Source organism: Nothoprocta perdicaria, unplaced genomic scaffold (genome assembly GCF_003342845.1).
Source record: "Nothoprocta perdicaria isolate Ctin4 unplaced genomic scaffold, notPer1 scaffold_29, whole genome shotgun sequence".
In the NCBI taxonomy this organism is placed as follows: domain Eukaryota; kingdom Metazoa; phylum Chordata; class Aves; order Tinamiformes; family Tinamidae; genus Nothoprocta; species Nothoprocta perdicaria.
Genome location: NW_020455521.1, coordinates 5,421,945 through 5,448,965, shown reverse-complemented (window position 1 = coordinate 5,448,965; position 27,021 = coordinate 5,421,945). Strand labels below are relative to the sequence as shown.

At 37.1% G+C, this 27,021-nt stretch overlaps 1 protein-coding gene across 1 annotated transcript in view; it reads right to left on the bottom strand.

Moving 5' to 3' along the window:
• LRBA (LPS responsive beige-like anchor protein) overlaps window positions 1-27,021 on the bottom strand; it is a 342,587-nt gene that overhangs the window by 107,077 nt on the left and 208,489 nt on the right. Inside the window, exons 40-43 of the mRNA XM_026041635.1 lie at window positions 12,403-12,520; window positions 11,621-11,723; window positions 9,586-9,701; window positions 7,077-7,189 (exon numbers count right to left, since the gene is read on the bottom strand). Of these exons, the coding sequence (XP_025897420.1) occupies window positions 7,077-7,189; window positions 9,586-9,701; window positions 11,621-11,723; window positions 12,403-12,520 (450 nt within the window). The remainder of the gene's footprint in view (window positions 1-7,076; window positions 7,190-9,585; window positions 9,702-11,620; window positions 11,724-12,402; window positions 12,521-27,021) is intronic.

Sequence of the window (27,021 nt, the reverse complement as noted above, 5' to 3'; positions counted from 1 at the left end):
AGTCTTGCAATGTCTGAAGTTAATAATGGATCATAAACTAATTTTAAGTCTAAAGAACAAAGAAAAAATGTTTAACAACTGCCAAATTTGAAACAAGACACACCTCTCCAAGCACATTAATGTAAATGTAAATAAAAAAATGAGAAATCCCTATGTTGTATTTTCTGCTTGAATATTGCTAACTATGGTATCACATAGCATCACAGCCTTCCATAGCAGATTCCAAATGATACTTTGTCTACAAAGAATGCACTATTGTATTACAAACCTGCACACTAATTAAGCACAAGTATGCATTCACATCAGCTTTAACCAACTGCTCTGCATAAAAGCCCAGCACACACTCATTTGTGTCTAATCTGTATTGAGATGTTATTCCACCTTAATACTATGCAAGTGAAATCACTTTACTGTGATAGCCAGCACATTTTATGGCCAGGCAAGTGCCTCATGGTTTTCTTGGGATCATTTAAAAGGTCACAAGCCCTTCTCAATTCATTTTCTATCAAAAGACTGTATCTGCTCAGGGCACCAAAACTGAATAGAGGACAAGAGGGACGGGAACTTCAGATACAAACCAACATGGCATTTTGAATATTTAGTGATAACTCTGAGTTACTCTTTTTCTTGTCTTTGGGCATGTGTGCATTATAAACAATATTTCTCCTGATAGCAGGGGATGATGAAGTTTATTAGTCTGGTTACCAAAATGATTCTTATTGATCCTGTAAGTGTGGCTTTTGCTACAATACCTAAATGAAAGAAGGAATGCTTGCTTTGCATTCATGCTTGTTTGAAACAAATTAATTGATCCAAAAAATTGCTCTGTGCAATTTGTGAAGTACAAAGTGCACRCTGTTTATGAATTCAGAACGCAGGCCTCTGGTGGGAAATGAGGAGGAYAGGGGAAGAAAAAAGGAAGAATGGCAGTGAGATGCACTCCATCATCCACTTAGACATTCTTTAGAAGAAACAGTCTGAGCCAGAGAATAATCAGCTAATGACAGAAGAAAAAGAGAGACATAAAARGATAGTTATGACAAAGTAACAGAACACTGAAAATTTCCACAATATTAAAAAACAACTAGCTAAACCAACAGTAAGATTTCAGAAAGGGCATCTTGACAAATCATCTTGGAGATGTATTTGAGTGAAGCTTCTGTCTCAGCAGGTCTCTGTAAGAGTTGTGAAGGAATACAGCTAGGCATGCACGGAGATCACTTATTTATTCTGAAAATGGTCTAAGAGATAGATGCTGCAGATATCACAAGGGCAAAATTGACGGAGCAGCACAAAATGTTTCCTTAATTTTGCATAATTCTAGCACCACTCCAAGCCAGAAAGTGAAACAGCTACACTAGTGGGTGTCAAGCAGCAGTTGCTATTAAACCTCCAAAGACTGGAAGTGCTTCCGATCCAGGAAACAGTGCAGTGCTAACACCTCTCTAGGGCCACGACTACTCCAGACTTGTCAATCCAATTACTGCTTCATTTAAATAAACAACTCTTCCTCGTGGGTATAGCCGTGCTTGGCAACGGAATCACTCCGCTGTGTGCAGAGCCAGCCCTGTCCATGGTGCTTACGCCCACGCCGCACTGGCAGGGGATGCCTTGCCGCCCATGGGGTACCTGGCCATGGTGCTGCAGGATCAGGCCCAGGCCCGTGTACGGCAAGGGCAGCAGCAGCTGCTCAGCGAGGCCCCACCACGAGTGTGGGCAACAACGATGGCAGCCAGCGCTGCTCGGTCTACTGGTGATGCCAGCTGCACCAAAGAAACATGGGAAACAACAGAACACGCTGCCTCAGCCACTAGAAAGGACAAATCACCAATAGCATCATTCATGCTAAGTCTTCAAAGGAATCTCGTAAAGTCAGGGGGTGTCAAAGAGTCCTCCCCAAATCTCTTTAATCTTTCTTTTTCTTTTTCTTTTTTTTTTTCCTGTTCTTCAAAGCAGGAAAATATTATTAAACCAAAACTTACACAGAATATATAGACTATGGAGTATATGGAGCTTGATAGCACTTCAGTTTGTATGACTTCTTGGCTCACACTAGATTTTCTGGTCCCAAACAAAGAAACACCACAAYAAGCCAAAAGCCCGTAGCACTGTCACAGCATATGAACATGAAAACTTCACATTCTTGCACAGCTTTCTTCAAAGACTGGCTTGAGCCTTCAGTTCCCCTAACACAAGCAAGACCCCTAACCACAAAGCTACATAATCATCCTTTCTCTCCTCTGCATTTTTAGTCCTCTAGATGGTACCAATATGTGCATCCCTAAAAACGGAATGGTATTGTTCCTTGTTGGAATGTCTCCCTTCTTGTGATATGGTAAGTCCAGTATCTATCTCTTTCAAACCCTTTGCACACACACTTGTGGGATTCATATGTACAGCTACCACAAGATAATAAGCCAGTTTCCACAATGATTTTTCTCAGCTKGTCCCTATTTTCCTGTGGCATTTTGGAGAGGCTGGAGTGCCCTTCTCCTCAAACAAGACTTTCAGATCCTCACACTACCTTCTTGGGTGGAAGCTGACAGTGCAGTAACTTCACTGTTCCTCTTGCTTCTGGAAACTCYCTAGACCTCCCTGTGGCCTACTGGACAACATCACTGGTGAAAGAAACTTGTTTTCTGAGAATGTGAGGTGCTCTCATACAAACAGAGATGAGAAATACATACACAAAGAGGTTTCTACTACGCTGATGTTACTTAACCAGCATTTGATGCACTGCCTGAGGCCATCCAGGCAGCTCCACCTGCATTTCAAAGGTGATGAACTCTGAATGGAACTCAGTTCCTTCTGCATACATATCCCTGTGCATGACAGCTTTTTACAGTCCTTTGGACATAGAGATTTCTTTAAAAAAAATTGTCAGCACATGGTTGATGTAGATTAGACCATGTGTTATTTTCTGTCTCATGGCCAAAGATGTTGAGAGACCTAAGCAGATTCCACTCTATAGAGTCACAGGGAAACACACTCAACACAAGGTATATGCACAGTGAATTTTTGTTCCCGAAATGTCTACCCTTACATTGAATGTAGTCTGATATGCTGAAGAAGAACAATCAAGACAGAAGTTTAGATTAGAATCACAGAATTGGTCTAATTTGGTATAGCAAAAACATGTATAATTTCTATTCTGTCAAAGTATATGGATACCAGATATTACCCCATATGCTCCCACATACCAATTAAACACCTCACTTCACTGAAGGTGAGAGCTATTTGTTGCTTTGTACATTTGGTTGGAACAGAAGTCATTACTTACACAACAATCACTATAAAATTGATGATGATTTAGCCAATAGGGCATGAAAATGATGAAAATTAGAATAAAAATATTATTATGTACATCTATGTACCTCTATTAAAGCCAAAGATTTAAGAACAGTGTAATTTTCTTAGAGTAGCATCAGTTTATAATCTTACAAAAAAATTGTGCCATGAAAAAGATAAATTATGAAGTTATTCGTATACAGCAAGATTTTATAACAAACTTCTGTGAGTATAAAATCATTGTTTAATATCTAAGTATTTTCCAAGTATTTTTACTTCATTTTTTTCCATACTCAAGCTCTGAAACATATCACAATTTATTGCTTCCACTGAACAAGGAAAAAATATGCTTTTGAATGACATAAGCAATGCAGAAAATAGGAAACACTCTGCTGGGAAACTGTGCCTATTGTATAAATAAAATATATACAGCTATAAATATAATATGTTATACCCACTCCAAATCATAGTCACCTCTTAAGAAATAAACACTCGAGTCAAAGCAGGGTAACTGACTGGCAGTGCACATCTGGAATTTGTCAGGAGTGTTTGCCAGACTGACAGTAATATTAACCACAATCCATTTCAGTTGCCTTGGTTTATCATTGTGTGACTGATGTTCAAAATAATGCCATAAGAAGCTGCTTAAATAAAGTGTTGATTTAACCTATACACCGCAGTTCCTGAAATCTGCGCTAACTGTGGACTTATAGTTAATATATTAACAAACCTGTTATTCATACTTGTCACATTATGTAACTTTAACTTGCAACTTGGAAAAAAATCTTTACTATTAATTTTTTAGTTGCCAAAAAAGCACAAAAATATTGAAATGACGTCCCGTTCTGTCAGAACAACATAGCTGTTTAAGTGAAATATCTTTTAACATTTTTAAAACCTTGAACAGTCCAAAAGTATAGACCTCCCAGAATATATTATTAACACTTACTTTGAAACATTATTCCTAGAGATGATGGTACAACAACAAAAAAAATTCTAAGTATACAAACATTCTCAGAACAGGTTACTAGAGAGACACTGCTCATCAACATTTTCAGGAATTTGCCATGAATTCCTCATCTGACACAGTTTAACACTTAGATTGCATGAAGCCTATACTGCTAGAAATACCTGAACTACTGCGTCTGAGATAGATGTGGCATCAAGACTTTCACTGCGCATCTGGGAAGAACTGTCATTCTTCCAGAACAGTAGCTATGTTTTAGGAAATAAAGATGCACTGTGTGATCAACAACAGATAACCATAGATAACAGAAATGCATGTTAAATATACATATATGTATATATCTATTCACATTCACTGTGCTTTAACAAGGCAACTGTCAATTGAGCACAGATAATTAGCTCATCATGTATCTGGCTTACATAATATGCATGAATCTCCTGCAATAGTTATGTACTAATTTCTAAGTTTTCAAACACAGGATTGAGACTGACAAGTACCCATATAGACACAACCTGAGTCATGTCCATTTGGCTGTCCTCTCCCAGCAATGCCCTGGAAAGTTTCCCTCAGAACTTAAAGCACACTTAGCAGTCCTTCATGACTACTACTATCAGCACAGAAATGCACATCAGTTGCTGTTAACACATAACTGCACGGCAAAAGAGCAACAGCAGTTTTGCTATCCGACTGCTTAATGGAGACACGGTGGTACCTGCCCTAAATGAGGAAAGACTGCTCTAAACGGCACCCTGTTCTAGTGCAGGGTGGCAAGAAGGCAAGCAAGCTGGCACTACAGAGCTGGTTGTGCTGATTGATTTACTAATTAAAATATAACTAAAAGGAGATCCCTCAAAAGTATAATACTTTTTAAAGTTTTATTTCATAAACATTAATGGCAATAATACTTGCAAAAAACATGTCACAAGCAAGTTATTCATGATTAATACCTATAYTGTATGTTTTAATTCAGGCTACACAGAGCTGATGATGTTATTTAATTTTTCAGTCTTCAATGTAAATATAATTTAGCCAATCACCAATTCCTCTCCATAAATATTTGCATGAAAAGTAATATTAATTGAACAGTTCAGTCATATGAAGGAGACTTACCACATTTGAGAAATTTCACTTAAGGTCCAATGTTTAATAGATCTTTGAAATTGTTTGATAATATTCTATATTTTTGGGGCACACACCCCCATATATACATATATACATATATACATATATACATATATACATATATACAATGTTTTATAGAGTCTTAATATAGATATATGAATACAGAACATTTTTCAAAGTTACAATACTAAATCTGTAATCAAAAAAAAAAAAAAAGGAAATTTTCAAATAGACCTATAGTTACCTTAAAAATTGTGGACCACAAGTAAGATTTTTTAAAAATCTGTCCTTTTTTTTTGCCATCAAATTACCAATTTGAAGGGAAGACAGACGCAAAAAAAAAAAAAAAAGTTATAGTTAAAATATTTCCTTCATCTTTTCCACTAATTAACTATTCTCCCTTGTCCCATGTCCCAGTCTCTGCCCATAGTAGCTAACATCAAGTATTACACAGGGTAAACTTGCAAAAATATCCTGCTTGCACCTACTGCTTCTGGAGAAATAAGAGAGGTTTTTACTTTGTAGAATGAAGTATTCCTTTTTTATACTCCATTTCTCCTTACATACAGAAAGAATGAGAATTAAAACACAACTACACTAGCTGGAAGGAACTTTCAGCCTAAACTCGATTATGGATGCTGACACACTTCAGATGCACCTTTGATTTTTTTTCTTTCATATTCATGTTTGGACATTTATAAGGTTTTGGCACTGTTAAAAGTGCTGTTAATTCTCAGATGATACAAAGATTTTAAAATGTAAGCATAAGGAAGCTAAATTAACAAAAAACTGAGCTAGCTTGGTGTTGAAAATGTACATAAATCTGAAGAGGATATCCAACAAAGTGCTGCAYCAATTTCTTTAAATTATATTTTATGTTTTTAAGCAAAGTTGCACAGAAAACTAGCTATGGATAATTAACTACTATAAKAAAGTTTAACAGAGATGTGGGAATACACTCTTAGAAAAGGAAGCAGGTGACAATCAGGTTGGAAAAAACAGGGAGATGAAGAAGCTTGAAAGAGAATAATCCCATCTGACAAAGCTTTAAATAAGCTGTTTAATAACGCATTTGGGAAGGAATATTAAAACAAAACAAAAACAACAACAAAAAACAAGACTTGTCTGTGAGGAAGGAAAAACTCTTTGGAAAAGGTGCAAGAAATTGACAGCGTCTGTCTGACAAAAGACAACTGCATTGCTTAAGCATACCTAAAGGGCTAAAGGCAATACACAACGGAAGTGAGAAAACTGTGCTTCTGCTTAGGGGAATAARGAAAACAATTTAAGTACTTAAAATAGAATGGTATCACAACCCTTACTAATGAAAAAAAAAAAATAGTGCTCGCTTCAGAGACACTGGAAATTATTTGGTTAATTTTTAATCTATAGCTGACTTGACATTCCTACCTTCCTCAAAACTTGAAATTAAATGTAATGCATATGCCTCAACTGAAAGCACTGTCCATTAAAACTTCACAAATTGATATAATCAGAAGCAACAGACACATCAATAATTCATTTTCCCATTAAAATCTGTTCTTGATTACCAGTATATACATATACAAACAAAACACTGTTAATGGTTGTATATTTAATGTTATTAATGTATCAAATACAGCAGAAGATATAAGCAAGACTGAAAAGTAGTGCAATGATTACTTAAGAGAAAAAAAAAGGTGTATCTGATGACAAATACCTTTGACAAATCCCTGAAGTTGCTAGGAAGTGTAAGATCCAACTCCTCTGATTCATAGTTGGTGATGACCCAAGGGAAGACAGGRTACTGATTTAAGTCATTGTAAGTACGACCTGATGAACAACAAAAAAAACACCTGAGTGAAAGGAGTTGAATTTAATTAAAATACCAGCTTCCAGCTTCCGCAGATAATATTATATATAGGGTGTGTGCATGTGTATGTATATATATTACATATATATACACACACACACATATATATGTGTGTATATACATGTATATGTGTGTGTGTATATATATATACACACACATACATACACATATATCTATGTGTATATATATACACACACACACCCTATATATACACACACATACATATAAACTCCTCAGAAGGAACGCAATTCTTTTTACATCTCTTACAATTTCAATGCTTTAGATTATTAAAAAAGTGTTCTGTTTGCAGGCCATTTCACTTTAACTGCACATTATCTTGCATGCTATAAAAGTGACACCTAAATCCCTTCATTTTCTACGTGATTCTCCTGTCCTGGTGACAATCTTCTAGGTTTCTCTAAAGTGAACCACTTGAAAAAAAGGAAGAGTCCAAAGACCTTTGCTGATACTAAAAATTAAAGCAGTATTTTTACAGATTAAGCCAATTAAATAATTGAAAGCAGCATGAAGCAGCTCAGGATTTTAGAGATTTTGCAAGTAAAAAAATATTTAATCTAGAGAATTCACATGCAAGAGGAATTCTTTTTGAGCACTGATCATCTCTGGATATGCAAAAATTTACCAGAGGAGGGAATGTGTACAAAAGTGTTCTGGCTTCAGCTTCTTGTATACACTTTTGTGCATCTGTAAGTTGAAAATAACATCCTTGTTCCAGTAGATACATGATTAGAATAGGTTTTGTTGTCTTGTACATACATGCAGATGCCATACATACTTTGGTTTATTAAGTTAAAATGCATAATTTTAACATGGGTCTTGTCTATGAGATAACAGCAAAAAGTAGTTCATTCAGCTCACCTTCTACCAATGCTTTCTCACATTTTGTTTAGTTTCACCTTGAAGTCTCAAGGGACAGTTTTGTACTTCTTCCTCAGGGAGTTTATTTCACAACCCAATATATTAYGTTGTCAGAAAATCTTTTCTAGTACTAAGTTTTGCTTTTCCSAGTCTTCCTGTAGCATGTTTTTTCCAACTTGATTTGTACATTTTTTTGCATTATAGATCCTTTCTTTCCTTGATCAGTTGGTTATCTTTTCTTGTATCATCAGGATTACAGCTTTTTATCTGACACACTGATGCCTTTATTTCAAATTGAGAGTGATCAAGGTAAGGTTTTAACTCCTTATCATAGACAAYTCAACTTTCCCTCAGTCGACATAATCTATTCTCTACTTTTAACCTCAAATACCAAGTAGCTAAGAAATCATTTTCTTATTTCAATAATACAATAAAGCTGAAAAGGATCCTTCACTAGAGGGGCAGGAAGTGTCATGATCTTGCCTCATTCCATTTGGTCAGTAAGCAAACGATCATCTCTACTTCTAGTTTTACAAAAACTGTCAACATCCTGGCATTTCTGATTTAATGACTGATGACAGAAACTAGCATAACTGACCATTTGTGTAAAATGCTGTTAGYGTGAGTGAAGGCATTTGTTTTATGAATCACATTAGCATGAGTCAAGTCTGAAAGGAAATTAGTGAAACTTTCAACACCGTCCACGCTACAGAAAAGAGATGAAAATAGAGAAACTTTAAAATTTGCTCTGAGGACAAAATATGTCAGAAAATAAAAAATAGGTTACRAGACTTCACAATTACTGCATTTACTAACCTGAACTCAAATAGGGTAGGAGTCTAGCGGGCCACATGGGTTAAATGAAATGCAGCTAAACAGCTGCAGGATGGACAGTGATACTAAGGAATGAGCCAGGATTTCAGAATGGATGAACAATGTGACAGAGCAGTAGTGCTAATTCAGGCATTACATTCTTTTCCCAGATAAACTATCTTGTAACAAYGGTATTTATTGCCTCCAGGAATGTCCTGCTCCCCAAGAAAGCCTTCCCAAAAGGTCCTAGCACTTCTGAGACAGGATGAGAGTAAGTCACCCTGTTGTATCAAAGGTATTTACGCAAAACATACTTATGGATATCAATATTTTAAATGCTATGGATAAGGAAGTTAATTCTGACATTCCTCTAAATAATAGACAGTCTATCCAGATAGTGTTCTCCCCCAACAGTCAAGATATTCTGACTTTTTAGCTATATTTTTAGGGGCAGTTCAATACAGCACTTTGTATGTAAATATCACTTTATTTGTTCTTTTATAAGCATAAAATAATTATGAATAAAGTGCATTTAAAGGATTTTATGATGTTYTTAAAAAGAATATTTGACATAGGAAAAGTTATTTGCCAAAACATAAAGTCTAGAAGTGTCCTAGACTATTGAGGCTGTGTCAATACTAACCAAATAAGTAAGTTGTATTACCTGCTATAGTGTTTAGAAACATCAGATATTCAAAGTTGGAAATTTCTCGGTGCTGCCAACGCTGGGTCATATTGGAAGCTTTGAAAAGCTGTCGTGGACTAGCCAAAGAAATGCGCCTGGAAAACAACCATAAACACAGAAGGATAGTTGGGAAATCTAGTGGATTCATTTTACCACCTACTTGATTTTTTTTTTTTTGTGGCATTTGTACACATCATTTTTACTAGTTCTTTGCTGAATTTCTCCAGAGATCAGATTGCTATTTTGTATAATTGAAGTTCATTTTTCAAGTTTCAGAATCTAACGAGAGCTAGAGACTCGAAACATCTGACAGTTGGACATGCCAAAATCCAAAYGCTTAGGCATTGTCAAAAGAAACTTCTACAACTGTGGAAATTCAGATGTTCYATGAAAGATTCATATATTACAGAAACATGTTACTAGTGATTTAGAAACATSGTGGAATATTAAATAAGAATCTGGCTTAAATTTTCACCTTAGACTAAAGGCATCTTTTGGAAGGGGCTTTTAAAGCTCTTGGGAATAAATGAAAACAACGATAAGATGACAGAATTTTTATTATGAAGTCCATCCTCTTGAGATTTAAATTCTGGGCAGTGTTGGGGAATTAGTCATAAATAACTCAATTAAACTTTTAGAGTTTGATGCCAGATTGCCTGATGTTTGTGAAAGAAGAATATAGAGTCATTTCTTAGGGTGACAAATCAAGTAGAGAAAAGATTATCAAAAAATTCACAAGATTGTTTTGTTTATAATGAAAACATCTATAGACACCAGCAACACATCATTTAGGGAAAAAAAAGTACATACATATTTTAGCTAACAAATCTTTACAGGTACTAGCAAGCAAATAAAGAAAGCAGTGATAGTACCTGATTTTTTTTATTTTGGTAAACTGCATTAAATTTTTAATAGACTATCAATACAAACAGATACTACATTTTGAACAAATCTGTATATATTTTTATATAAATTTAAACATCTAAAAATTCAATTTGCTTCTGTGAACTGAAAACCTTACATCCTTTTAAGTGACTATAATAGCACTCAACAATTCAGGAGGTTTTTTTTGGACATCATAAAAAATGCAAATTCCAAAAGATAACAGAAAACAACCCCAAACATGCTAATGTCATTTCTAATTATTCATATGCAGAGAAATCTCACACTACAGTAATAAATATTTAAAGAAACAGCATTAAACACATTCTTCAAACACTGCTGTTTCTTTCTTTTTTTTTTYTTTTTTTTTTTTTTTTTTAAAGGATCTGCTTAAAAACAGTTCATGCCTCAATAAAATACAAGAGAGATYCAACCCATCTAGAGACAGGACACATTTCCCAGACTTCTGCATCCATCARCCTCACTGAGCAGTAGACTACACTGCTATGTTTCATCCAGAACATAGCCAGTAATTGAKGATTAATCTTCTGCTAAAAACATGAAACAAAGTGAACTATACTGTTCAGTTTTGGGACACAAACACACAGCCTGGACCTGTACCACTAGTTTTTCACTTACCTTTAGAAATATTTGAACCCTCTTTTTCCAGAGCTAAAAGACAAACACACCAAACCAATCTGACACACACTCCTCCATTTTTATTGTTTTATACATTACTAAGATTTCCTCTTGATGAGGMACAGTCATTTTCATCTAGATAGAGATACAGTAAAGGATTTAAGGATGTTACATTCAAGCTAATGTAATTGAAAACTGTCATAAAAGCAAATCAGTACAAGAACCAGACTCTTAAATTTCAGTGATATGGCATGCATAAAGAAACTTTTTTTAAGCAGAGTAAGTGATCAAGCATCATTGCCAAAAAGAAGCTACCATCTCTGTAACATACAGAAATCACAAACATTCAAATCCCAATATTTCTAGTATATAAATATATTACAAAAGCATGCAGAACTGATGGGCTGAGCAGCAGATGTAAATGATTTAAACCTTGYACATTGCTTTGATGAATAAAATCTTAGAAACTAAATAAATTGAAATCATAAAATACCTGGTCTGAGGTAGTCCAAAACTTGTACCAACGCCAACTGGAGGTAGACAGTTAACCACTTTCTTTACTGTTGCTTGGTCAGGAAAGTTGAACATCACAGACACTGTCAAAATATGAAATGCTTTATTATATACACCAACATGTATATATAGTTTTTCTGGCCCAAGAAAGCTGARCTTCAAATGATAAAACAAATATATTTAATTCAGACTACTACAAATACCCTTACTATATAATTTCCAGAAGTGCTTTAGGTTACCAAGTGGAATTTTAATGGAAGTTACCACTTYCACAAAACTTACGAGGCCTAGAGTTGCTCATATATTTGAATAGATTTAAAGCTTTATATATACACTGGAATATCTAGAACTAGGCCAGAAAAAAAAAAAAGTTTTTATATTAAATGTATCACACACTTGCTAGGAATTTGTTAYTTTAAGATATATTTATTCTTAAAATATTATCTTCATATTTCATCTGAAATATTGAATGGCTTATGAAATKAACCTAAAATCTAAATAAGAAGCAAATTATCATATCATCAGTTGACATTTACGAGTTCATGGAGTATAACTAAACTCTCCAAAATAGGAAGATTTCAACAAACCATTAATATGCTATTGGAGGATAAGCAYTTTCAGATATGAGCAACAGTGGCCTGCAAGATCTGTGTCTAGATCTTCACCAACCACCTTGAAGACAAAAATCCTAACAAATCCTCTAAACAGCCAGAAATCACATTTCCCAAACTAAAACGTGCCACTACTTGAAATTCACAGTACCTCTGTTTGCCATGAAGATCTCTAATGCCGTATTCTGCAAGAGATAACGTCGTGAAAAGACAGACCGAATCTCTGAAAAGAGCCATTTTCCATGCAGTCCTTCTGTATATGCTAGAATCTAATAAAAAAGAGAGAGAAAAATACGTATTTTTTAAATATGTTGTTAGTAGAGGTAATACCTTGTGAAATAGAAACTGTGTTTGATTCACAAATAAGGATTTGGCCAATTATCAACAAATCCAGCAGCAAATTTAAAATAAAGTCATGTTAGGAACTTGTAACGGATATTTCCAAGGCTTAAACTYAACCTTTCATGCCAAGGCCCTTTAAAAAACTATTTCTTTAAGAGACAAGTATGTATTTTATATAACCAATGGAATCTCRGAAACTTGTATGAAGGTTTTACCACTTCAACAAATTATAAAATCATATTTTTAAAATATATTACTAGTGCCATCATGTGTATCTGCACTCACTTTAGAGTTGTAATAATAGGACTGTAACAAATAAATGGGGGTGAAAAARCCTTTAAAGTGTTCCCTGCATTTATCGTTACAGCAACATTCATTAATTCTGGAAGTATAAAGGTTGGCTGTATAAGAGGTTAAGTATCATTTTGTCAGCTAAGGTTAAACACAAACCTGCAAATGAACTCGGCATAATCTCTCTATGGAGTAAGTGGTTGTCAAAGTAACTTGTTACAATTCCTGTCATCCCATCTGACAGACACAGATGCTTAGTCTGCTTTCACAATTCAAACTAATCCCATTTTTAGTCCACAGCCACTTTGTTTCTTTGTGTCTTTTTTTTTCTTTTCATTTCAAAGCTTAATTATGTAAGTATTAAGGGACAACGAGATGAATCTCTACTTCAGATCACCAAAACATAGGCAAAGGAAAAAAAAAAATTGTCAATTTTAACGTACACAAATATACTCAACATAAACGTACTATGAAAATGAAATTCAAATACGATTCCAATTAAAATAACATAACCAAGACTTCTAATGAAYGGAGTTATTTGTTTTTAGATATTAAAGAAAGGAGGATTTTGCCTCACATGTAGYAAAGAGAAGGAAAAGTAAATATTCTGATGCATACTTCTTGCAGTGCGATGAAAGGAATAAACATTGCTTAAGGCTGCTGAACTATTTTGAAATTGGGGAACTAACAGACTTTGGCCATGACGGCAGCTTCCTGCACCACATCCATAACCGAGCCACACAAACAGGCAGATTTGAGCAAATCTGTGGGGCAACCGAGAACCACTGTGGTTTGCTTCTGTCACATGTACATAAACATCCTTTAAAAAGCACATGATAAAAGAGGTACCAAAGGAGTCCAAGTTGCAGTGCTCGTGTAAAAATATCTCCTAGCACCTTTTCTGGCATTTGTCCATACTGTCATTAAAAGGGGAGCCAGTGAACCTCTTCGAAGGCAGAGAAGATGACTACGACCTGCGCACGTCTGCACTGACAGTGAGAGCACAACAGGCTGATCGTCACCACAAGCCTTCGTAGCTCCAATTCAAATGTCTATATTGCACAAGAGCAAAAACAGTAAGGAAAATAATTAAGCATTGTTTTATGAATAGTAAATGAACGTGCCATGATGAATAGCATTTTGTTAGAAAATGCATCTACATCTCAAACGCTGCTAGTGGTCAAATCCTTGCCAAGGACAACTTGTTCCAAACAGGAAGGAAGAGCTTTGACATGCCCAATATGACAAAAGCTCATGTGGGCCCTGCTCGATAACGCTACTGCACCCAGTGTAACAGGCTGAGGGGCAGCATTCGTGAGAGCACTGGCGAGGAAAAGCCCTGAGGAGGGGCAAGTAGCTGTGGTTCAGCCTGCCTGTGTCTGGCCCCCGTTCCCAGTTGCAATGGGGTCTGCCTGCTCCGCAGCTTCACTTCAAAGTCCCTGGAGTTCAATTAAAACAGGATTAGGCAGGAGCGGGCTTCAGTGGAGCGGCCAGCGCAGCGTGGCAGCGCCAGGACAAGACGGAGGTCGAGCCAGTTGCCTTGGCAACGGCCTCCTTACCACTGCTCTTAACAGCACCATGAGGAGGGCGCAAGGCGCTGGGAGCCCGGTGCGCTGCTCCCAGCGGGCAGGCCCCATCAAAACCAAATTCGACTTAGCTGTCCCCCTCAAATGCCCAAGCTAATTAGTAGAGGTGACTATAGGCAGAAAGAGTATTTTTAAAATAAATATGGAATTTTTATTCTGGTGAAGGGATTTCTCTGTGAGTCTTACTGCTTCTGACACTTGCAGCTTCAGCAACACAACTTTCCTAACCATCTTCTGCATTCTCCAGCTTTCACCCATCTGCCTTGCAACACCAAAATTCATTTCCTAATTTAAAGTTGCCATCTTATTCACCCCATCGCACAATATGCTGAGTTTTAAAACCAACTCCCACTTATTTCTCTGGTTCGTCTCCACTCCACTAGTAACAGTTTTGGCAGAAACTGCGAAACAGCAGAATACGATCTAACCGAGTCGGCACGGTGACTATCCCAGTACCCACACAAGAAGGGCTGAAAAAATCCAGCTCCAGTTTACGCAACACATTAAAATGACGTTTAATCTACAGCACTTTTCATTTATTTCAAAAGGTACTTTGCCTCACAGAARGAAGAATAATTTATGGACTTTAACACTTGAAATAGACTGCTGGAAACACGCTGACGAGACCACCGGAAAGCTGCATTACACCAAAAGTCTTGTTACAAGAACAAAAAAAAAAAAAGCAGACTTGCGGAACACCCGATTAATCAACGGCAACGCTATTAAAACTAAAAATTTACGTCCAGCTTCGCATGAGGCCCCTACTTTACCTCAGACGGCGACAGTGAGGCCCCAGCCCCGCAGCAGAAGCAAGGCTGAAACCAGAGCGGCCTCAAAACACAAGTAGCCAYGTCCGGATCATCATCTAAAATGGCRCCTAGAGCAGCCATGTCGTAGCCACGCACGCAAAATGGCTGCCCTGCCATGGCGTGTGTTGCAGCGCGCGTGTCCCAGCCCGGATCCTCTTCCCGGAGCCGCTTCCGCACGTGTCACGAGCCATGTCTGCTGCTGCCACGAGCAGTGATATTTCACCAAAGACTAAATGAACGTTTTGCTTCACGTTTTCAGCAAACCCATCGGCAACTGCGTGTTTTAGTTTAGGGGAAAGCACTATTGATCTTGGAAATGTGAATAGCCTAGGAGTAATTAAGTCTGCAAATGGGTTATAGAACTGAAACAGTAATTGAATAATTATATTACTTTAATGTGCCAGGCAATTTAAGTGCCACGAGTAAAATAAAAACTAAATAGCTTATTTAAAGAGCTGATACAAATTTGAATTTTTCACAATAGTTTTTTTTTCTTGTAGCTGCTCTTAAAATAAGTTGCATACATTCATGCAGACAAAGCAAAACACATTTAATTTACAAGCAAGTTTGATTGTCATTGAAAAAAAGCTTAAATATGTTCTTCCTAGTAGCATTCCTAGTATTTCTGGGCCATTTTTACACAGGAGACAAAATAAGAACATTCAGAAATCAGAAGTTTTGGTACACACCTCACTGCTATCTCAGATATGCGGTCCTGCTTCTCATCTGCACCTTTTACCATCCTAGGACCATCACAGTGCTTATTAGCTTATTTTGGATTTCTCAGTAACAAGCTACAGTAGAGAACAGCAAAAAAAAAAGTTCTTATTTTAAATATTTATACAAACAGCCACTGAAATCCACACGCAAACAGCAGCAGTCTGCCATCCGGGGCTGCCTCCTGTGTATGCACAGCCTGCTATACGGTCCTGCTCAGCATTTTCATGGGTGACAAACTCAATTAAACATATTCATTACTTTAATGTTCCACTAGGCAGCTTTACCCAGCATAAAAAATGTAAATAAATAAATAAATACTACGTGACCTTTGTATCGATCAGAGCAAAATGGCTTATGYCTGGGTGTGGGTGGCAGCAGTTTTGGGGAGGGGGGTGGAAAAGGACTCTTATGTTTTCTCTTCCAATTACTGGAGGAGATGATAAAACCAGAGCAAATGATGTATCAGCTCATTTTATCTTATCGCTTTGGGGCTAGGTGACAATGAAGTTCATATTTCATGGGTTCCCATTGAAGATTGTGAAAATTACTTGCCCTTATGACCTGAAATTTCACTAGAAGACAGAAATTTCTCTTCTGCAAAGTAATGCAATTTTTCAGATGTCAACCTTTAGCCCAGCTTTAAAAATTAATTTCATTTATATTAACCAATGATATTGATATTTTCACAGAATGCTGTTTGATACTTGAACTACTGACTAGCAAATTGATGTGCCTTAAAAGGCTTAAATTATTTTATTTAAACTTGCTGTAGACAGACAGATCTACCAAAAACCGAAATTTCTATATTGTAGAATAATATTTACCTTAGCCCAATATACCTTAAGGCCTTTGGACCTGTAAATACTTTCATCTTTATTTAAGGTTTGGTTTGAGTTCTAGATTTATTCAACTTTGAAAAATCTTCTTGGTAGGTTATGTACAAATAAAAACACAGTTTGTTTAGAAATTAATAAAGTCTAACTGTCAGAAATCACAGATCAGTAAATATGTAATGACATGAAAAATATTTTTCATAGCTAAAATAGTAGAGGAATGCACAACTTGATTTTTCTCTCTCTATTCTGACATTAAAGCTGTATTTTAAAGTGCTCTTCCATCAACTACATGTAATCTCCAGAATTACAAAGACCTATTACTGAAAATAAATTTATCATAAGAATTTGTATTCATAACTTTTATGAGTTGACTATGGGGTTCTAAACACTCCGAATGGACTAATCAAACAGCAAATAATGTTATCAAAGGACTTAATTTTACTATCTTCTTTTCTACTGCATCCAATGCCTCATAAACCTTTTATCAGCATTTTATTATTTCTACATCTCAATTTTCCAGTACAGCCCATGTTTGAAGGGTCTCAAAGTCAAATTTATTCTGAAAAGATTTCACTCAGTTAAAGGTTTTGATTCTTTTTACACCTTGTAGTAGACAACTGAAGGAGTTTAGAAAAAGTAGTGGGAGGGATGTGGCCTTATCATCTGTGATTAATCACTCTTCCTGAGATCAGTTTTATTTTTTAGTCAGTGTTTTTCTAATGACTGTTATTTGTAAGAATAATGATCTTACTCTTACAAATATCAGTCCTGAACCTCTTAGACAAAACCTCTTTTTTTCAAATTTCTGAATGCTACTTTGCCTGCTTATCAGTTGGTTTTTTTTTTTTTTTTTTTTTTTTTTTTTGATATTTGACAAAGTTGTAACAAAATTATAGCACTGAGTAGAAGACTTTGTCCTTTTCCAATTGTGAACAGTTAAGATAAGCCTATTGGGCTTGGCTCGTCTTATTTCTACAAGCATCTCCAATCCATGCCGGGATGTTGCAATACTACTGCAGTGAAAATCCTCTCTTTGGAAACTATTTAAGGGATTTCAAAACAAACTCTAAAAACTTTCTTTTGCTTAAAAGAATGAAATATCTATGAAAGTCCAAAAAAGAATTGAACAGAAATTTTTTATGACAAGAAGACATTATCATATTTTTTCTAAGTGTAAAGGTTTTTGGTGTCTCTTCTTTTATAGAATTCCTGAGGCAGAAAACATTGGAGATGACCTTTATCAGATTATACTGGTTGATCTCTAAGGAGTATGGAGTCTGAAGACTAGGAATTGCCAGACTCCTGACTCAGAGCAGTTCATGTACACAACAGTACAGCTGGATATGGTAAAAGGTGGTACACAAGAGGATGCATCACAAGAGACAGAGGAAAAGTTATGTTTGTTTTGCTGTCTCTTGGAAGCAGTTAGCCATTGAGATTTCTTTAAGAAAGCAAAGCACTTTTGCTGTATCTGTCTTTTTGAATTCCTGCTTTGAAGAGCAGAGTTTGCATCTGATGTTATGATAYTGCTGTACCCTGCACCTGCCTGTTTCACCACTTTCAGGACATTACTTCTCACATGGACTGCTCCTGTCTCTATCCAGTAAAGGTCTATCCAGCCAGGACACCTGCAAGCAGAAGCAACAACTACAACCAGGAAAGAGGGAACTAATGCACSTGTGCTGCTGGCAGTTGTCTAACGTCTGCCATTTTGACCTATCTGGAAGACGATGGGCGACGAAAAGAAATGGAAAGAGCAGAGAAAAAACTAATTTCAATGCTGAAAAGACGGATATTTTGAACTGATGACCTGTAGGCTGATCTTCAGACCCTTTCACCAGAAACAAAACAAAAACCAAAACCACCCCCACAYACCTGGCAGGAAGCTGGAGTACCAGTAATCACAAAAGACTTCATCTGATCAGCTCATGTACGGGAACCAAACCCATACATGGAAGAACAGATGTGCCTCGTGAAGACAAAGAGCAAAATCGGACTCCAAACCTGCCAATCTAGCAGTTTACAGCAAAAGAGCCATGGCAGGTTTTTATGAGAGAGATGGCACAGAAGGTGCAGCTTGCAAAGGGATGGGAATGCAAAAATGGCTTAATGCCACCTTTGTGCCCTGCAGGAACCAAACCCTCTTTCAGTAAACTGGAGCAATCAACTGCGAGCGATGCTGTGCCGTTACATACATTGGACTTACTTGTGGTGCCTGGTGCTTGCCCTGCAGCCCAGCACTTAATGGTATTGGTATTTCCCCCTCCTTTCGCTCTCATAAGYTGAGATATAACATGGCACAATGTTCCTTACCAACCCTTCACTGCCCAAGCACTTCTGCAGTTCCCAATGGCTCGTTTATTTCCCTCATAAACCAAAAAGAATTTAGAGACCACYGCAAGGTAGAGAAATAATCCTTATAGTTATTAAAAGACGCATCTCCCCCACATGCACTGTGTTTAATCAAGAACTTCATGACTAAACCTCATTCTGTATCTGTGTTCTTATATTTATCTTCTGTTCCTGTAAAAGCAGATTCATCTCCCAGGTGAAGTAACTGACTCTAACTGGCCAGTGACCAAGGTTTATGATGGTCTGTGGCCGAAAGAGACAATTTCTTCTTTAAAGATTAACCATAGAAACAATTTGACCAATGAAACACATTGTATGTTTGCAAGAAACAAAGAACAATGTATAGAGCAGGATGTTGACTGGATTTCATCTTAGTAGATGGTAAAATAAWGAACTTTTAACTTAGCTTCCAAGCATTCCTACTGGTCCAGACCCCTTTCCCAAGGTTAATTAGGTCACAGACATAGCTAATGTGAGGGCCACAACCCCAGTCTAGGATTACAAAACAAGAACACAACTCCAATTTCTGTTAAAAACTGCAACAGAAAATTAAACTGCCCTTCTAGTGCAAATGATTGATAAGAAAGGCTTGGAAAGGTGATGCAGGTGTCCCAGATGCACAGGCAGCAGTCTATGGGTGCCTTAACAATTGATCCAACAGCACTATTTGCCTTGCCATTCCCCTTGGGGCATTAAACCTGAGCCTTGCTACTCCTGCAGGCCCAATACATGAGGCCAAGCAAAGAATGCTGCAGTGAGAGGAGAGGGGCAGGAAGCCGTCAGCCTGAAAATACCAGCTCTTGGGGAGAACTGTGATCTGGGCTGTGCTAGGCATCAATCTTTCAAACTCACAATATGGTTCTGCATAACTGGAAGTTTTCCTAAAAGCCAGAAAAAGTCAGGTCTAATGTGGGAGTATATACAAAGCACCAACTTCCAACCAACGTTTAACAGTCTGTTTCGTGACTGTTGAAGCCAAAAGGGGAAAAAATACTGTAAACTGCTCATAGACAAACCTAACCTCAATAGCAATATCCTATCCATCCTGCCCAAACTGCTGCCAAGAAATAACAGTTCCCTGAGAAAAGACAATAATTTATCCTGTCTGTGCGTATTTCATTTACAAAACTAACCGGAGGCAGCACTTTCATAAGGCAACTCTTATCAAGTCCCACGCATTCAAAGGAATGATGTGGGAGCCCTTCTCAAATCTTGTAAGTAGAAAGAAAAATGCTAACTGGGAAGCTGCTCCGTTCCAAGTCAGGTCCACGCTTTGGAAGAGGGTGGGTTTTTTTTTTTTTTAATTTTTTTTTTTTTTAAGAGCAGATAATTAAAGGCTTGAGAAAAACTGATTTTACAGAAGCATTTTCACTTTACTTAAAAGATTTACTTTGTAACTCAATGTTCTCTTATAGAAAAGTGTAATTTAAGACAGAAGACAATGTCAAGTCAGTGTCCTATGTTCAAGACACTGAAGGTTTGCTTCCCAACTAACCACTGCTGGAATACTTGCAAGTAATTTAAACAATTTGGGCTCTGGCATCAGTGAAATACCAAAATATCTGCAATCATTTATTTCCTGAAGAGGAGGACACTTATTTCCATAGCACACTAGCAATATATATATTCAAGTAGGCTAACCTTGTAAGATACATGTCAGAGGAAGCAGTACTGYATTTAAAACCTGGGATACAAAAAATACTACAATCTACATCAACAAGGAACATGTTCACAGCTAGAAAGTTTGGCAAATCTCAACAAGATACCATTTTTCTTCTCAAGAAGCTGGAGAAGGTTGAAGGCAGAACCTTGTGGAACTTGGTAGCTAACCCAGGAGCACGTATTGCAGGACAAGCAACATCCTGATTTCTTCCACGAGCACATGGAAACTATCTGCTGAAATGACGAGGTCAGGGAACTCAAGGCCCTAGCACAAACAAGAAAGGTAACTCATTCAGACAGGTAGAAGAATGTGCAGCCAGCAATGAACTGAGAAACTGATCAATAAAGCACTGTTCTTGCTTGACAGAAGTTGCATTTGTTGGGTTCTCATTTAATTATTTTATAGTTCTTTGAAAGTGGTTTTGAATTAACAAGCACAATAAACACATGAACTTCAATTTGGTATGTTAGACTGCTGAAGCTGCAGCTATGCAGTGGCATKAAGAGCTGACAAAAAATAACTGGAAGTAGCAAGCGCCGGCCTCTCCACATTGCACCCAACCAAATGTCGGTGCCGATAAAATCCACTTTTTAAACCATATATTCTTGCAAATCTTAAGTACTGTCATCTCATCTCCCTGTTGGAGTTTGATTGATTACGCCTTTTCCTTATGTTCATTAATCTCATCACCTTATCTTTTACACCACTTCATTTTAGCAGAAAGGCAATAATAAAACCCTCATCCATTATCCTTTTACTCATCTAGTCAAGCGGAAATGGTTAATAACATGCTACAAATTGAACTTCAATCACCTCATTTTCTCCTTTGTCGAATGCACATTAAAGTATATTCCAAAAGTGCAATTTGTTTTACAGGGGAATTTGTGTTATATTGCTACAGACAACTAAAATTAAGTGTTTCTCAGTTTGGTTATTAAATATATCCAACTGTCYTTTTATCTCTGATACTAAAACATTAACTCATTTTATTAGGGTGTAATAATACAAGAGCCTTATCTCTCAGAACACAGGGACATCTAGTCTGCCTAATAGTAAGTGTTATACAATGGGTCATTCATCTTTTCTTTTTTTTTTTAATATGCTTGTGATAGTTTATGAATTGGTACATTATTGCAGATGAAATGGCTCTCCATTTAAGAAAAGTTAATTTGTTTACATGCAGGCTTATCTTCAAATGCAAGCCCCATTAGAGAAGTGGTCTATAACTGTCAGAGCAAGTGAAGAGGGAAAATAGGTGGATGTAGAAAAATTTAGAGCCCCATAATTTAACTCAGACCAGTTTCCTATTTGAATATTAATTGGGTTCCACAAGCACTGTGCAAAAATTCTCTGATCCTAAAATGATTCCACAGAAACATCAGTTGCAGTAGGGCCCTCAACATTTTTTTGTGAACTCTCATCATCATCCTGAGCAATTTGATAAAGGGAGACAAAGTAATGACTATCTTCCACATTAAAACCAAGGACAGTGCTTCCCGTTTTCCATTTAAAGAGAAAGATGTGTCGTCATCTAACACTGCCACAGCCTGTGACCAAGGCTTCCATTACACCTAATATAAACATAACATAAAAAAAAAAAAACATAAAAAAGTAACATAAAAAAAAAGCATTCTGCTTCGTCAAAGCACGGGACATCTTCATACTATTTGGTCTTTGTATGAGACACCATTCAGGCCTGGAATAAGCAAATTCAATTTGCTTACAGAAATATCTAATTCAGCCACTCAAGAATACTAGGCTTTTTCACAAAGAAGTTTGAAATAGTCAACTACTATTTGAGTTATCTTTTCATTGCAAAAAGGACGGAATTAGAACAAAATAACAATTATYTGCTAAAGAGACGATGTTTTTGCTTTCTTTTCACCTTTTTCACAATATCAGAATTGCAGTTGGCATCCTAGGCTTGTTTGTATTTAAGCATGACGTGCACACACAGAACACTTCCAGGTAGCATCTTAAAAATGACAGTAGGCGTATATCAGTATAGCAAATTTGAAAAATACAGATCCACACATAGCATTTGATCTCAATCATTGATTTTCCTTTCAATTTGATGACATTTTTGAAAGCTACCTTTCAGAAAATTGCTTTAAGTCTCTTTAATAATTTCCGCCTTTTCAAAATGTATCACTGAGGAGGTTTTCTACTTGATTCCCTTTTGTTATTTAATTCACATTAAAACTGATGGTCATGAGAGACGCTAGTATACAAGTGAAATAAAGAGGGAAACAGAGAAAGCTATAAACCTAGAGAAGCATTTAAATTGCCATCTATAGTTTATTAATAGGGGTGCAAATTTGCGTAACTCAAGTCTGACCCTTCAGCCAAGTCACACTTTYGCAAAAAGTAATTTACTGCTGCTATAGTACCTGGATGCAGCAATTTCTTAAGACATGTATGAATAACAGAACACTAAGCAAGTCAACATAAGTCTTGATCCTGGTCTCCAACCACCATTCCTATACCACATAACATGCCATCATCCATAAGTAAATGAGTTAATCAATTTAATGAGGATTCAGACAAATCGACTGCCTAATGAGCACTCAAACTGATGTGGCAAGGGTTATGCTCCACTGCTGACAAAATCAGTTTGATGAAACCGTGACAAAAGCAGCAATGTACTTTTGCTTCTGTACCGTTTTCTGAATCTTATTAACATGAAATTATAATCACCATTTGCAAAGCGTATGGGAAACTGTCTTGTGTCAGTCATGTAAACATTTGTTTTATCTATTTGCCTTCCCAGCAAATCTATGTCTACTGTCAGAATTCAGTTTAGTAATAAATAAATAAATAATAAAATCAGTTCTTTTGAAAAAATGCATTCAGATAGGGAGTTGCCTRAAGTGATTTAGTCTGAATATGCCAAGAGAATTTCCAGAGACATAAGGCAGTGCAATTTTGCATTTTATGAAGATACTATTTGGCAGTATATACAAAATAAACCAAACCTAAATTTTCTTCATCTTGTCAAACAATCAGGAAATTAACACATTGCTATCTCTTTAAAATTAAATAGAAAAGATTAAGTTCTATTTTTTAACTGAATGATAATGGTCTTATTGCTGATTTCCCACCTCTGCAATGTTAGCATCACAGCCACTAATGAGAGCAAGGGAAGAAATGGACCTAACTACTGTCATAACTGCTTTATCAAAATCCGTTAATCTTCTAAGAATTTTCTAACAGTCCTGACTAACCAGTTATATCTAGGTTCAAAATGCAGAACCAAGGAATGTCTAAAAGACTGGAATTAAATGTTGAAAGAATAAAAAAAATACAGCTGTTACTTTAAAAGAGAAAGGGGGGGRAAAAAAGTCAAAATTAACTCTCCCTATCCAAGCACTACCCATCAGGAACACTATCTGCAGGGAAGGAAAAGTATGCTGTTTAAATGCAAGTGATATAAGGCATATCAGCAATTTGGTTATATGTTATATCCACAGGTAATAACAGACTCCAAGTAATATCAGTATAATTATGGCTGTACATAAGCTAGTACTAACTGGAGCAGGAATACATTTCTGGGTGTTTTCATATATTCTGTAACCATTTAATGGTTTATCAACTAATGATTTTCCTTTCATTAGCAGAAAGTGTTGTACCTTTAATACCTGACTGCTATTTCATGAGCACTGTGAGGAAGGAAACATTAGGAAAAATCATAACTTTTGCCCAGAAACACAGGAGAGAGATGCTTCAAAGTTCTAGCATAGAGTTTGTAGAAAAAAGAAACCTTTTATTTAAGAACACAAAAGCATAAATATCAACGAAATTGCACTCTATGGAAAAGGAATTTGTAATTCTCTTTAGGATCTGTAGGACAGCACTGGAAATCAGTGGCTGGATTCTTTTCACTTTTGTGATTCTTACTACAATACACAACATATACATTAAGGAGCCAGATGAAAGCCCTAATTTATCTGTAAACAGTTTCACTGGGGTCACAGTTCCCTGGTTACACAGATGCTGACTGCTGTATGATGGTCTGGCCTCCTCCAAAGCAGGTGGCCCCRCTGCCTCTTTTCCTCTCACTAGTGTTCCTATGGCCCCCACAGTTAGTCAGATTGGGAATTACCCCGTTAAAAAATCTGGGGGAGAAAAGTTACTGAGCTTAGTTGCTCAGTTTGACTTATCACTAACGTTAYCGACGGCACAAGGGTAGAGGGAGAGGAAGAAGCAGCCAAGAATTGGCCCCAGTGATTCTCTCTGTGCCAAGTCGCACTGGCAAGAAACCAAAGTGGCCGGGGAAGCCTGGTCGCAGCTCCAGCGACAGCCCAGTATTTTCATGCCTTTGAATACACCTTGCCAGAGTAACTCCACAGGTGGCTTCCAGCAGGGCTTCTAACTGCTTGGTGCTGCTAGCCATGCAAACTCCGGCTTTGAAGCAGCAAGCAAGCCAGCAGGTCCTGTTTGAATCCAGGAGCACAATAATTTCCATGGAATGGTCAGTTATAAACATAATTACAAAGCTTCTGGATATAAAAATAGCCTAAATCACATAGATTTCTATTCCAACACAGTTGTGTTGTTTACTAGCAATTAGAAAATAAATGGCAAATTCAAGTGCCTGCTCATTGCATTGTTTTAATAAGTGTTCATCTACCAAAATAAGGAACTTGGCTAATTCTAYAGGCTGAGTGCCCATTTTTTTCATCTTAAAGCTATTTTAAAATGCAAAAAATAAAAGCTTATAGTAATCTCAATATTGTCGTGTAGGTGAAAATAAGAGCAAAAAATTGAGGTAAAATGTATACAGAGAGAGAGAGAGATTGGGAAATTAACTCTGAATACTGAGGATGAGTATCACTTCTTTGACAGAACTGAGATAACAGATTAACTAGCATTGTTTTCATATTAAAAATAAAGAAAAAAAAGTTCACYTAACGTAGTACAGGACCTTGATGTAAAATGGCCATACTTTACTAGCTGCAATGGCAATTAATTTTAATTACWCTTCAACATGCCTAACTAAAAAATGAAATGGATAAAAGTCGATGAGATGGATATTTTACATTCAATGTTAGGAAAAACTTTGCCTCCTAATAAAATCCAATGAGGCTGCTGGTCTGATTGCACAACACGAACGGGAAGCATTCAATGGCTAAAAACACCTTGAATGCTCAAATTCTACGTTACCTCCTTTCTCCTAAATGTGTATGCTCTTAATGATCTGCCTTCACTTCTCTCCCAATTAACAACTCTCAGTGAAAGACCTGTAAAGGCTGCTGCTTTATATACAATTAACAGTCAAACTGCAACACAAATTACATGTCAGCCTTATCAGCGTTTACACATTGAACTCCTGTATCTGCTGCCAGCAGACAGCCCTCTGTATCTAGGGAATATTGCCGTGAATTTGTGCTGGGCCCCAGCAAAGCCTCTCCGAGCAGAAGCCGGCGCTGCTGTCTGAGCGCRCCACGTTCCCCATCCCTTAGCCCCATGCGAACGGGGTGCCGCGCAAGGTCAGGCCGCTGCGCCCAGGGCCTTGATTGAGGTGCCACACATGAACTTCCCCGGAGTTCATGTGTGGCACCGTCCCCACGCACGCACGGTGGGAGCAGAGACATGCGTGCCTTTGGCTGGGCCCTCCTGCAGCGCTGCCCAGGCACCAACATGCTGTCCTAACAAACACTCGAGTTGCACATCTGCTTCCGAAGCCCAGGCCTCCGTTAGTCATGTTGGTTATCCCATCTCTGAGAACTGCCTGCAAACGCAGCGAAGGTCAAACCTCACTCCTTCTTGTTATTAGGATACTGGGAAAGCAGGCAAACACGGAAGGAAGAGTTCTGAGGGCACACAGTGAGTCTCAGGAGAGATAGACTGCTGCTGTTAGAAAAAAAATAAAATTAATTCTGTTAATTACGATGGGGAGGTTTACAGAGGAATAAGAGATTTATTTCATATCATTAGGAAAAGATGAGTATAGAGTAACTAAATATTTTTAACAAAGGAGCTGTGAGGCACTTCCTAAATTATCCCATCCACTGCTCAGAACTGTGGGCTTTTATTTTCACCGCTGATGACCTCACACCTAAAGTAGCATCAGGAATTTCACTGTCTTCATCATCTTCCTTGCACGCTTGAAATACTATTGATTTTCCTCCATTTTCCTGTACTTACCGGGGTTTTAGTTTTTACACTTAA